Here is a 14848-nt window from a genome sequence, read left to right as displayed (position 1 = left end):
CAGAACCCAAGTGAAATAACACACAAACCCTCTCCTGAGATGTCTTGTTTTGCTTCAGGGACATAAACCCAAATCATGGAATCACCTGAGAAAAGCAGGAGTTGCCCACACACAGAACCCAAGTGAAAGAATAAAAAAATCCATTCCTGGGATCTCTTGTTTTGTTCCAGGGACATAAACCCCAAATCATAGAATCATCTGAGCAAAGCAGGAGTTGCACACAGAGAGAACCCAAGTGAAATAAGACACAAATCCAATTTTAGGATGTTTTTGTTTTGTTCCAGAGATATAAACCCAAATCATCTGAGCAAAGCAGGAGTTGCACACAGGGATAACCCAACTGAAGCAACACACAAATCCATTCCTGAGATGGTTTGTTTTGTTCCAGAGACATAAACCCAAATCATCTGAGTAATGCAGGAGTTGCACACACACAGAACCCAAGAGAAATAACACACAAATCCATTCCTGGAATGGTTTGGTTTGTTCCAGGGACACAAACCCAAATGACCTGAGTAATGCAGGAGTTGCAGACACAGGGATAACCCAAAGTGAAATAACACACAAATCAATTCTTGGGATGTTCTGTTTTGGTCCAGGCAGTTCTAGAGACATAATCCCAAATCATGTGAGCAAAGCAGGAGTTGCAGACACAGAGAATCCAAGTGAAATAACACACAAATCCACTTTTAGGATGTTCTGGATTGTTCCAGGGACACAAACCCAAATCATCTGAGTAATGCAGTAGTTGCACACAGGGATAACCCAAGAGAAATAACACACAAAACAATTCTTGGGATGTTCTGTTTTGGTCCAGGCAGTTGTATGGACACAAACTCAAGTCATTTGGGCAAAGCAGGAGTTGCAGACACAGAGAACCCAAGTGAAATAACACACAAATCCACTTTTAGGATGTTTTGGTTTCTTCCAGGGACACAAACCCAAATCATCTGAGTAATGCAGAAGCTGAACACAGGAAGAACCCAACTGAAACAATACACAAATGCACTATTAGGATACTTTGGTTTGTTCCAGGGACATAAACCCAAATCATCTGAGTAATGCAGGAGTTGCAGACACAGATAACCCAAGAGAAATAACACACAAAACAATTCTTGGGATGTTCTGTTTTGGTCCAGGCAGTTGTATGGACACAAACTCAAGTCATTTGGGCAAAGCAGGAGTTGCACACACACAGAACCCAAGTGAAACAACACACAAATCCACTTTTGGGATGTCTTGTTTTGTTCCAGGGCCATAAAACCAAATCATCTGAGCAAAGCAGGAGTTACAGAGAACCCAAATGAAACAATACACAAATCCACTCTTAGGATACTTTGGTTTGTTCCAGGCAGTTGTAGGGACATAATCCCAAATCATCTGAGCAAAGCAGGAGCTGCACACACACAGAGAACCCAAGTGAAATAATACACAAATCCTCTCCTGGGATGTCTTGTTTTGTTCCAGGGACATAAACCCAAATCCTCTGAGCAAAGCAGGAGTTGCACACAGGGATAACCCAAGTGAAATAACACACAAATCCACTTTGGGGATGTTTTGGGTTGTTCCAGGCAGTTGTAGGGACACAAACCCAAATCACCTGAGCAAAGCAGGAGCTGCACACACACAGAACCCAAGTGAAATAACACAAATCCACTTTGGGGATGTTTTGGGTTGTTCCAGGTAGTTGTAGGGACACAAACCCAAATCACCTGAGCAAAGAAGGAGTTGCAGACACAGAGAACCCAACTGAAACAACACACAAATCCATTCCTGGGATGGTTTGTTTTGTTCCAGGAAAATAAACCCAAGTCACCTGAGCAAAGCAGGAGCTGCACACAGGGATAACCAAAGTGAAATAACACACAAATCCACTTTTGGGATATTTTGGGTTGTTCCAGGCAGTTGTATGGACACAAACTCAAGTCACCTGAGCAAAGCAGGAGTTGCACACACAGAGAACCCAAGTGAAATAACACATAAATCCACTTTGGGGATGTTTTGGTTTGTTCCAGGCAGTTGTAGGGACACAAACCCAAGTCACCTGAGCAAAGCAGGAGTTGCAGACACAGAGAACCCAACTGAAACAACACACAAATCCATTCCTGGGATGGTTTGTTTTGTTCCAGGGACATAAACCCAAGTCACCTGAGCAAAGCAGGAGTTGCACACACAGAGAACCCAAATGAAACAATACACATTCCTGGGATGGTTTCTTTTGTTCCAGGGACACAAACCCAAGTCACCTGAGCAAAGCAGGAGTTGCACACACACAGAACCCAAGAGAAATAACACAAATCCAACTTTAGGATGTTTTGGTTTGTTCCAGGGACACAAACCCAAACCACCTGAGCAAAGCAGGAGCTGCACCCAGGGACAACCCAAGTGAAACAACCCCCAGTTGCTCTCCTGGGCTGTTCTGCTCCGTATCTCCAGACACCCAAAGCCTCCCCTACGCCCATTTCTTCCTCGAGGCACCGCCAGCCCGTTTCTCAGGGAAAAGGAATCGGGATGAATAGTCCCATAAAGAATCCCAGCAGAGCTTGTCCTGCCCGGAGCCGCCACCACGCCAAGGTCCAACTCTCAATTAACCCCCGGCCGACCTTCCTTCACTTTCTTTCCCCCTCCTCTGCCCTTCCTGAGAAAGTTCAGCGTTTCCTGGAAAAGTCTCCCTGCCTGTTTGATATTGTACTTCGCCTTGGTTGCTGAAGGAAGGATTTACAGGTGCCTGGCCCCCTCTGGAAGACCATGACCGGAGGGTGACCTCCCGGTACAATATGTGAACTCCTGCCCTGCTGATAAGGCTGCCAGATATGAGTAGGATTTTTCAAATAATCCTTTGGGAATTTATAAGCAGCGCGGCCATAAAACCGAGGTGACTGGAAGGTCGATTTCACTAAAAATAATAAATATCCCGATGTTTATTCAACGTTGGGCCTTTTTAACTGCGGGCCGAGCGCCGAGATAACGCCATTGTAAATGACAAATATTGGGATTTTTTGGTAACTATTACATTATGATCCTTCCGTCTGACACTGATGTGGCCGTTTCCCTTCGATGCTTGCAGGATCCCTGACATTGTTCAGCCCAAGTTGGGCCTGGAAAGCCGGGGCAGGATTCGATCACGGGTCAGGAAAAGGGCAGTTTTCTTCTCGGGAGCCTCGGGAACCTTTTTCTGGTGCTCCCGTCTCACTAACGCGGCTTCTGCCCGGGGGTTTTTGGCCTTATCGGGGGTTTTGGTGGAAATAGAGAAGGAGGAATGGGAGGACTGAGTGATCTCAGCTCAGGATGGGGACAGAGGACACTGACCTGCTGGCATGGAACCCCTGCTCCAGGTTTAACCTCCCCATGGAACCGTTTCTGGTGGAAAAGACCTCAGAGACTGAGTCCAACTCCAGCACTGCCAAGGCCACCCCTGACCCATGTCCCCAAGTGCCACATCCACAGGGATTTTAAATCCCTCCAGAGATGGAGATCCACCACTGCCCTGGGCAGCTGTGCCAGGGCTGGACAACCCTTCCCATGGAAAAAATTTTCCCAGTATCCAACCTAAACCTCCCCTGGCACAACTTGAGGCCGTTTCCTCTCATCCCATCCCTCGTTTTTTTGGGAGAAGTGACTGGTCTCACCAGGCCCCACCCTCCTGTCAGGGAGATGTGGAGTGACCATCCCAAGTCTCCTGCACTATTCCCACCTCCAGCAGAAGACAATCCCACCCAGATCCATCCCACGGATCCGGCCATGAAACCTGCCCTGGAACAGCAGCATTTCCCTGATATATTCTGGGGGATCGACTGATATTTCAGATTAAAAAGCAAAGCAACAAGACAACAAAAAAAACCCCTCAAATGTAGAAACAAAACCCATTTGGAATGTGCCAAACTGCTCCAGCCACCACCAGAATCCCTCCATCCTCCTCCTCATCCCACCTTCAGGTCCAAAGGCACCATTAAATCCGCGCCGAGGCCCGTGAGCTGCTCCAGTATTATCCCTAATATCCTATTTTCATCATCCATATTTTCCCCTGAAGTTTTCCCAAATAAAGTGACCCTTGGAAAGCCACGAAACCCCTCGGAGCAGTTTGTAATCTCCAATTAGCAAAGGAACCGAGGAGGAGGGTTTTGTCCAACCTAAACACGGCGACGCAATTTCGGGGAGGGCAATTCCTTCATCCCGATAAAATATCCCGGCAAAGGAGCCAAATGGCATAATTATTAACAGCTGAGGGCACAGAAAGAGGTCTTATATAACTGGGGTTTTAGGACAATTCTTCTCCTTCAGCAAAATTCCTGCTGGAGAAACTTTGGAAGGGCCTTAAAAACAATTCCCTCTCGAGCCTGGCTTGGAAAGGGAGGAAAGTTGGGAACGGAGCGTTCCTTTCATGTGCTGCCTGGGCTCTGGAATGTCCAACCACAGGAGAAGAGCCCTCCAACAGCTCCCAAGCTCCTTAAAAAAATGGATGCAGACCCCACAGGTTGGTTGGGTTGGTGGATGCAAAGCTTGGAGGAGGCACCTTGGGAATTACCAGTCGGAGGGTGAGCTCCGAAGGGAGCTTTTATTATTAATTAAATAATTTAATTTAATATTAATATAAAATTAAAATAATTTCATAATAAAAATAAAACAATTTAATTTGATATTTATTTATCAGAAGCTTATCTGAGCTCCTGATAAATTAACAATGAACAAATTAATGCCTTACGTGCTCGTAACTCCCAGGAGAAAGAACAGCTCAAACACAGGAGATCTCCTAAAAATTCTCCAGGACTGACACAGCTCAGGGGGACAATTTGCAGCCAAAAAATGAGCCCTGACATAGAATAGTTCCAGTTGGATCCCGTTTTTCCATCAGGGATGTGGGAGTGCTCCAGTCAAATGCGGATTTGGTGGGATTTGGCAGCAAATCTGCTCCCGGCAAACGGTGTTTGAAGGGCAGAAAAAGTTCTTGTAGAGCAGCAAATAGTTCATTGCAAACCAATTCCTGCCCCAAAACTCCTCCATTTGCACGGAATAATCAATGTACTGTGGTCAAAGATGAATTTTTGGAGGAAAAATATGTCAAAAAATCATAAAATCCAACCAATTCCTCCCCAAAACTCCTCTATTTCATTGAAAAATTAAGATACTGTGGACAAAGGAGAACTCTTGGAGGAAAAATATGTGATAGAATCATAAAATCCAACCAATTCCTGCCCAAAACTCCTCTATTTCACTGAAAAATTAAGGTACTGTGGACAAAGGAGAACTCTTGGAGGAAAAATATGTCAAAAAATCATAAAATCCAACCAATTCCTGTCCAAAACTCCTCTATTTCCAACAAATTAAGAATATACTGTGGCTAAAGAAGAACTCTTGGAGGAAAAATATGTCAAAAACCATAAAATCAAACTAATTTCTCCCCAAAACTCCTCCACTTGCACGGAATAATGAAGATTCTGTGGACAAAGGAGAACTCTTGGAGGAAAAATATATCAAAAAATCATAAAATCCAACCAATTCCTGTCCAAAACTCCTCTATTTGCACAGAATAATGAACACACTGTGGACAAAGATGAATTTTTGGAGGAAAAATAAATAAAAAAATCATAAAATCCAACCAATTCCTGCCCAAAACTCTTCTGTTCTCACTAAATAAAGAAGATACCGTGGGCAAAGGTGAAAATCTTGGTGGAAACTAAGAAATATATACATTAAAAACTCAGAATTTGTGATAATTGGAGGAAACATCCCTTTATATTTCCGAGCTCTGCGTGAACCCAAATCCATCCATCCCTGGGCTATTTTCTACTTCAGGGAATGCACTTTTGAGGCAGAAATTATAAATAAATATAAATAAATAAATATAAATAAATAAATAAATATAAATAAATATAAAAATAAAAATAAATATAAATATAAATATAAATATAAATATATAAATAAATATATAAATAAATATAAATAAATATATAAATAAATATAAATAAATATAAATAAATCACCCCCTGGGTCACTCACCAGGACAGAATAGATGTGCAGGCAGCGATAAACTGGGGAGAAATCCACCAAATCTTGGGCTCCAGGCACCTGGAAAACGGCAGGAGACGGGTGTGAAATATGTGGAATATGTGGAATAAGTACAGGAAAGTGGTACCTCCCCCCCAAAAAATCACATCTAAAGTGCAACTGCAAAAAAAATTCTGTATAGGTAAAAGTGCAAGGCTGAAGAATAATCAATTAGGAATAAATGACACTTGGGAAAAAATCATGTCTGGGTAGGTGCAGCTCTTCAAAAAAATAATATATAAATGTCATTCTAAAAAAAAAAATCACATTTAGGTTAGTGCAAGTCTAAAAAAATATTTTTAAAAAAATCAGATTTAGGCAAGTGCAAGTCTAAAAAAATATTAAAAATAATCACATTTAGGTAAGTGCAAGTCTAAAAAAATATTTTAAAAAAATCAGATTTAGGTAAGTGCAAGTCTAAAAAAATATTTAAAAATAATCACATTTAGGTAAGTGCAAGTCTAAAAAATATTTTAAAAAAATCAGATTTAGGTAAGTGCAAGTCTAAAAAAATATTTTAAAAAAAATCACATTTAGGTAAGTGCAAGTCTAAAAAATATTTTAAAAAAATCACATTTAGGTAAGTGCAAGTCTAAAAATATATTTTAAAAAATCAGATTTAGGTAAGTACAAGTCTAAAAAAAATTATAGAATATGTATTATTATATAATATATAAATGTCACTGCAAAATATCAAATATAGGTGAGAGTAACTCCAACACAAGCAGGTTCAACAGAGGGATTTCAGGTACAATAACCAAGTTGCTAATATATGATTGTTATATGAGATTATATCTGATTTCATCTCAATTTTTTTAATTTTTTTCAAGGTTTTAAAGCGGGAAAATGTCCTTTAAATGCTGATTTTGCCCCATTTCCAACCCCCCTGCAGCAGATTTATTTTAACCAGGGGCTCAAACATCGGTCCTGACGTCCCGGCACGAGTCCTTACGCAACAAAAGGGGATCAAACAAACCAAACCCAACTTATTCTTTAGATTCCCAGTTTGATTTGTTTTAAAATAAAGCTGGAACTGTTATTTTATTTTGCTTTTTTTTTGTGTGTGTGTGTGTGTGTGCTCAGGGAAGAGGCGCCGCAAAGGCTCCACCACCTTTCAACAACACGCCCGAGTCGTGAGCGGGGACGAGGAAGAGATTTTTCCAGGGCTTGGGATGGAGGGAGGGAAGGGAAGGGAGGGAAAGGAAAGATCAGAGGGGGAAATTTGCATACAAGAGGCTCTTGTCCTTTGGAGATGTTGGAGGGAACACGGAATTAAAACTTGTTGGCCGGGCCTGAAAGCCGAAGGAACCGTCCTCTTCTCCCCGAAAATCCGGAGAGCAGGGGCGTGTTCTGTTGACATGTGGTGGGGGAATAAAAAAAAAAGAAAAGGGGGAGAAAAGATGAAAGGGCCCAGTGGACAGGCCTTTGGAAACATGTTTATTTTCTATATTTTTAATTGTGCTTCTGAGGCCTTTGGGCTGGGAAGGAGGTGGGATGAAGAAAAGAGGAGTTTCGGGGTGAAGGAAGGTTTGCCAACCTCACGCCCGGGGCGAGGGTCCCGCTCGGCTCAGCCAGCAGGGAGGGCAAAGGGATGGGCTGGGAAGGGAAAACGGGGGATTTTGGGAAAGAAGCTCCTGGATAACGTGGAACTGGTGGTAAAGAATCTCCTCCATGCAAAGGAACTCAGGGCTCGGCCACGCGGAGCTTCTCGGTGGGAGTGGAAATGATGGAGCAGAGACTGGTTTGGGTTGGAAAGGAACTTCAGGATCATCACATTCCACCCTCCTGCCATGGGCAGGGACACCTTCCACTAAAGCAGGTGGTTCCAATTCCCAAAAAGAAAGATATAGAGACAGAAAGTGAAGCTACAGACGTGGGAATAACCAATCCTGCATCATCAGCATCACATCCAGATCCCAAAAAAACCTGTCATTCCCAAGCCATCAGTGCAGGGAAGGGAAGCAGGAGGCTCGCTGGGAACAAGGCAGCAAAGAGAAGTAATTTTTGGGGTGCTGTGAGCCCACTCAATCATCTCACTGCACTCTCTTTCCCATCCTTGCACCAAACACTCCATCCCAGCAGCTTTTCTGGGTGAGCAGGGTTGGCTCTCCAGGAAGGAAGAAGGTTTCCAAGCAAAGGCTGAGGCTGGGATCACCTGTGGGACCCTTTCCATGTTCACCTGGGATGTTCAACACAACCCACCTGAAGGTTGGGAGAGCTGGGGGGGGGGGGTTCCCCTGGAGAAGAGAAGGCTCCAGGGAGAGCTGAGAGCCCCTGGCAGGGCCTGAAGGGGCTCCAGGAGAGCTGGAGAGGGACTGGGGACAAGGCAGGGAGGGACAGGACACAGGGAATGGCTTCACATGGACAAAACACAGGGTTAGATGGGATACTGGGAAGGAATTCCTGGCTGGGAGGGTGGGGAGGCCCTGGAATGAATTTCTCAGAGAAACTGTGGCTGCCCCTGGATCCCTGGAAGTGTCCAAGGCCAGGCTGGAGCAACCTGAGCTAGTGGAAGGTGTCCCTGTCCATGGCAGGGGGTGGAATTGGATAATCTTGAAGGTCCCTTCCCACCCAAACCATTCCAGGATTCCCTGCTCAGAGCTGAACCGAGGGCACAGAGCTGGGAACAGCCCTCCCTGCCCTCACCAACATCCCTTTCACCTTTTATAACCCTTTATTTGACAACTGCAAACACGAGGCAGCACTTTTATCCCACCTATGCCGGTTTTATCCCGCCTTCCTGGCCCTTGATTTTCCATTTGGAGCCTCCCAGGCCTTCCAAACTCCCGAACCAGCTCCCAAACCCCCATTTCAGCTGGTTTGTGGCCTCCTCAGGACACAGCTTTGCCTCGCCGGCGTCGAGAGCGATCGGCCTGCAGTCGTTCAAACACTTTAAAAACGCTTCTGGCTCCCAAATCCCCGACTGCAAAACTCCTGGAGATCACTGGAGCAGACAGGGAAGCACCAGCAGGCCCTCCCCGTTCCATCCTCCAGAGGAATCTGTCATCCCTTCACCATCAAAGCAGGCCCAGCTTTCCAGCGAATTCCGACTCGGGATCAAACAGCTTGGATTCGGGACGCCGAGCTGAACCTGACCCACGGAGAAATATTCCCGATAAAAGGTTTATTGCCAAAAAAGCTGGAGTTTCCTCCCCTCCTCCTGCCCCCCGAGAGATTCTTTCAAAGCAACTGCAGAGTTTGCACAGCTTCTGATCTTCTGTGAAAACTTTTTTAAGCCCACACACGCTCCCAAAAAAAAAAAACCAAATCTGCTGGGCTGTCTCTGCCCAGAGCTCCCAGTTCCGAGCCATTAAGGGCTGGAAAAATTTCCCGATGATTTTCACGTTCCCAATTTCAAATCCCTAATCGAGGAACGGCGTGACGGGGACGTGGAAGGTCAACCCGGGACCACAAGAAAGTTTGTGGGAAATAAAGCCAAGCCCCCCCCCCTCAAAAAACGTGCTGGGATTTGAAGCAGGGTGTATAAATATAAGTGTAGGATAAGGAACAATATAATTATGACATAAATATATATGGTTTTTAAGGAAAAAACCAGATCATTGTCTTACACACACACACACCACAGCCCTACAGAAACATTCCTGTTATTCAAAATCTTTCCAAAATAGCCAAGTCTATCAACCAGTCTGTGATTCCAGGGAATTCTCTCTCTGGCTGGTTTAACACACTGCACAATTTCACATGTCTAATATTTACAGATTTCAATCTTTAACTAATATTTCGATATTTGGACATACCTAAAAATTCAGACTTAGCACATCCCCTTCAGCAATGACTCGATTTTCTGAGCCAAAGCTGCAGCACCAACGTTCAAAAAACATAAATAAATCCTTGATTTTTGAGACCTGACCACGACCCGAGACCTTGGACCACCCCCACAACGGTTCTGATTTCGCCCCTCACATCTCCCCTAATCTTTTTTATGGCGTTTTTTTTTAATGCCTTTTCATTTGCAAGAACAAAGGATTTATTCATCTTGTCCAAAAAATTTCCCAGTCCACCAAACATCAGCTTCCCAAATCTCGTTCCTGAATCTCGCGCCGGGCACGTTCCCGGAGCTGGGAGCAGGGGGAGACCTGTCAGCCTCTGTAAACAGCCAAACTCTCTCTGTTCTGCAAGAACTTTTGGGTTCAACAATTCCTGACATTAATTTAACCCATGGAAGCCAAGTTTTTCATGGAAATGTTCGACTGTGACGCCACCAACACCAGGTTGGCCCAGATTAAGGGATGCTCTGCTCTGGCTTTGGATAATTTGGGATACAAGGATGGGAATCTCTGAACCTTGATGGGTTTTGATGTGAAGACATGAAACAAGCAGAGATATGTCTGAAAAACCCTCCCGACTGAAACAGCAGCAGTTCCAGAGAACCTGAATTCAGGAATTCAGGAACCACCTCATGGGCCTGGGGGTTGATGTCCAGGGATGAGCTGGGGCTGAGGAACGTGGGACACATGACATGGAATCCACCAAGGCTCAGCTCCAGCAGAGGACATGGAGCACAATGGGAGGGGTGTGTTCATGGGATACACATTCCAAGAAGGATCTGTTCACCTTATGGGATAAAACTCTACTGCTGCCAGAAGTGTTGGTTCTGCATCTCCAGCTCTGGAGTCCTCAGGATAAGACATGGACTTCTTGGATCAAGACCAGAGGAGGCCCCAGAGATGCTGCCAGGGCTGGAGCCCCTCTGCTCTGGAGCCAGGCTGGGAGAGCTGGGGGGGTTCCCCTGGAGAAGAGAAGGCTCCAGGGAGAGCTGAGAGCCCCTGGCAGGGCCTGAAGGGGCTCCAGGAGAGCTGGAGAGGGACTGGGGACAAGGCCTGGAGGGACAGCACACAGGGAATGGCTTCCCACTGGTTAGATGGGATATTGGGAAGGAATTCCTGGCTGTGAGGGTGGGGAGGCCCTGGCCCAGGTGGGGCAGAGAAGCTGTGGTTGCCCCTGGATCCCTGGAAGTGTCCAAGGTCAGGTTGGAGCAACCTGGACTAGTGGAAGGTGTCCCTGTTGTAGATTTGCTCCATCCTGTGTGGTCTCAGTGTCCTTTGACTATCCCATGGCTTAACCTTGGGGAAAGAAATGACTGTATTCCTACAGTCAGGAGGGTTCCCAGGACACTGTAACCCTGGAATCGGCCAGAGGGTCCTGCCGACTCCGTGCTCTCACTCCGGCTCACGTGAGACTCAACAAGCTCTGTCTGGAACACAGAGGGTTTTCCCAGTGTCCAAGATGTCTCTTCCATAATTCCCAAAAAAAAGGTGGAGGCTGAAGGCACCTAAGGAAGACATTTCTCAGGCAGAGCCAAGAGAGCTCTCCGGGGTCGCTGCTCCAGCTCCCACAACTTTGTAAGGAATCTATTCCGCTCACTCAGAGGATTGCAACTCATTCCTAGAGCCAAGAATGCCAAACATGAGGAATTCTGGCCATGACTCACACCTGCTGGTGTCCTGAGCGCCAAACTCCTTCTCCCAGGAGAAAAATTGCCTGGAATTTGTTTGTCTGTGCCTCAAAGATGCCGAGAGGCCGTTTTTCCGAGGGGTGACGTCCTCCCTTAGAACTTCCCTACAAAGGAGCACCAGGGAGCCCGACTGGACCCAACCACTTCACAGGACACCTGTTTTGGGGACGAGAGGAAAAGAGGGACGATGCTGGTGGAGCTTGTCCTGCTGGACTCAACAGCAGCACAGACGAAAAGCCGCTGAAAACGGGAAGAATCCGGCGGAGCTTTGTAGCCCTCTGGATGTCGTTTACTACAAAGGGAAGAGCTGGCACCGACTGGGCAGGCTGGGGAGCTGCTCACTGTGAAGTGCAAACCCTCCTGCAGCAACTGGACACTCATAAAACCCCAGTTTGAGGCTTCCCCCAGCTCGTTTTCCAGCTGTCCCCACTCCCGCGCTCCGGCTCCCTCCGCCTCTGGGAGGCATCTGTGCTCCAGTGGGACGAGGCTGGACCGGGATGTCTCCAAACTGGACAGTGTTCATGGAGTTTGTGCTCTGGAGCTGCCAGAGCTCTCTCAAGCTGCTCCAAGGGACAGAATCATCTCCACTGGAATTGACTGTAGGAGCCAAAACCCTTCTGGCTTGTTCTTCCCTTTCAAAATTTCTTCCTGGAAATTTTGCCGTGGAGATGAAGGGATTGCTCCACAGGGGTGAGGAATAACGGGATCACCAGAACAGTTCGCCCAGCCTAGGTGGAGAGCTCCACACCAGAACCTCCTGAAGGGCTTCCTAGAGGTACAAATTTACATTTACCCCACTTCTTCCAGCCTGAGAACCAGGATCAGGAGCTCTCCTGCCTAAACTTAAATCAGGACCACCCAGGACCATCCTGTTTCCCATTCTGAGGTTTTCTTGGAAGCAGAGAAGTAGAAGCCTCAGCAATCTCTGGTGGGCAGAACACAACCAAGGACACATGTCCAGTGGGTGCAGCTCTGTCCCTCTACCCCACAAAGCACTCCAGAACACGGGGGGTTGTGCAGGAAATGAGATACCTGCACTCAGGACACTTCATATTAATAATTTTAAGCATTAAGGACCAACTTTGAAACCCAAATTCTGAATTAACAATATTCCTGCACAGATCAGGCAATCAGAAGGAGGAAGGGCTCCCACCAGAAGGTGAAAAGTGAGGAATGAATTCAGCAACCACGAAAAGTGAGAAGTTGTTTTTCTCCTTTCCTTAATAAAGTGTCTTTACCCTGACACACAAGTTTTCTTGCTGTGGCCCCTCACATTGTGTCCCCAGATCTTCTGAGGAGGTGAAGGGTGAGCAGCAACTGAGTGGGGGCTTAACAACAGACTGGGGTTGAACCACTACACCCAACAATTCATCAGATTTGGAATCACAGAATCCTTTAGGTTGGAAAAGCCCTCTGAGATCATCGAGTCCAACCATCCCCCAGCACTGCCACAGACCCATGTCCCCAGGTACCACATCCACAGGGATTTTAATTCCCTCCAGGGATGGGGATCCACCACCTCCCTGGGCAGCTGTGCCAGGGCTGGACAACCCTTTCCAGGAAGGAATCTTCCCAATATCCAACCTGATCCTCCCCTGGCACAGCTGGAGGCCGTTCCCTCTCCTCCTGTCCCTTGTTCCCTGGCAGCAGAGCCTGAACCCCCCCTGGCTCCCCCCTCCTGTCAGGGAGTTGCAGAGCCAGAAGGTCCCCCCTGAGCCTCCTTTTCTCCAGGCTGAGCCCCCCCAGCTCCCTCAGCTGCTCCTGCTGCTCCAGCCCCTTCCCCAGCTCTGTTCCCTTTCCTGGACACGCTCCAGCCCCTCAATGTCTTTCTTGTTGTGAGGGGCCCAAAACCTCACTGGCTCTGTTTCCATTTGAGAGATCCATTTGTACTAATAAATAAATAACCTCCTGTTCAAACAGGGAAAAAACCCAGGAGGCAGGAACATGGGGAACTCTGAACTCATCAGGGACCAAAACCCATCCCTTTTCCCACTGAGGCAAATCTGGGAGAAGGGGACACAGGGGTCTCCTCCCTGGGGGGCTCCAGGGAACACAGGGGGGTCCCAGGGCTGCACTTCATCACCACGGACAGCACCCACCCCTGCCAGGGCACTGGGGCTGAGCCCTCCTGCCATCCACCACCACAGGGTCCCCCCGACTGTGGGGTCACCCCATCCCACCAGCCTGGCTTGGGTCACACCCAGGGATGGGATTGCACCTGCCTCGAGATGGGGTGGAATCCTGGAATGGGTTGGGCTGGAAGGGACCTTAAAGGTCATCCAGTGCCACCCCCTGCCATGGGCAGGGACACCTTCCACTAGCCCAGGTTGCTCCAACCTGGCCTTGGACACTTCCAGGGATCCAGAGGCAGCCACAGCTTCTCTGCCCAACCTGGGACAGGGCCTCCCCACCCTCACAGCCAACAATTCCTGCCCAATATCCCATTTAAATCTTCACTTTTCCAGTGGGAAGCCATTCCCTGTGTCCTGTCCCTCCCTGCCTTGTCCCCAGTCCCTCTCCAGCTCTCCTGGAGCCCCTTCAGGCCCTGCCAGGGGCTCTCAGCTCTCCCAGCCTGGCTCCAGAGCAGAGGGGCTTCAGCCCTTGGAGCATCTCTGGGGCCTCCTCTGGACTCATTTCATTTTGCTGCAGGACTGAACAGCCCCCCCAGATGGTTCCAGAGCAGTGAGAGGGCTCTGGGTTGACCCCACAATTCGGTCCCTGTGAAGTAAATTGTGATCTCACTCTGCTCTGGACCCACAGCAGTGATGAAGAGGAGGGAATTATTTGCAGGGAAAAGGCAGAACAGGAGCACAGAGCCACTTGAACAAGCCTATTTTAAACTTCAGAAACTTTGTTTTTATCCCCTTCTCTGGCCAGTCATGGACTGTTCAAGTCCATGGTCAGGTTCAGGATAACAAACACCATCCCGTTCAGGTTCAGGCTGTAGCTGAAATTATCATTTTCTTGACATAAGAGGCTTCAGCAGGAGGAGGAAAAACACCCAGAGTGGCAGACACAACCTGTCAAAAGGTCCAGGGCAAGCCTGAATCCCAAGAAATCACGAGCACATCAAAAAGCTCCACACCCCATGTCCTGCACTCCAGGTTTGGATCTCCAAGCTGCCTTTCCTGCAACACAGGGCTCTGTTCCACGTTATCCATCACAAATCCAAGGGGTCCCCACTCTGCACTATCCTCCAGCACAGGGAGCAAAGAGAGAAGAACCAACCCTACCACGAGGTTCTGGTTTGTGGTTCCCAAACCCAAGGGAGTTCCAGCTCCGAGGAATCAGCAGCAGAAAGGGAGGCAAAGGAGGGAGCACAGCAAG

At 47.4% G+C, this 14848-nt stretch overlaps 1 protein-coding gene across 5 annotated transcripts in view; it reads right to left on the bottom strand.

The window, feature by feature from the left end:
* EXOC6B (exocyst complex component 6B) overlaps nt 1-14848 on the bottom strand; it is a 338997-nt gene that overhangs the window by 174391 nt on the left and 149758 nt on the right. For all 5 annotated transcript variants that reach the window (XM_064653623.1, XM_064653619.1, XM_064653620.1 and 2 more), the window contains one exon: nt 5998-6066. In XM_064653623.1, the coding sequence (XP_064509693.1) occupies nt 5998-6066 (69 nt within the window). The remainder of the gene's footprint in view (nt 1-5997; nt 6067-14848) is intronic.

The sequence above is a fragment of the Pseudopipra pipra genome, chromosome 4, assembly GCF_036250125.1.
Source record: "Pseudopipra pipra isolate bDixPip1 chromosome 4, bDixPip1.hap1, whole genome shotgun sequence".
NCBI lineage: Eukaryota > Metazoa > Chordata > Aves > Passeriformes > Pipridae > Pseudopipra > Pseudopipra pipra.
The sequence above is the reverse complement of the archived record's forward strand: the minus strand, read 5'-3'. Positions and strand labels throughout refer to the sequence as shown.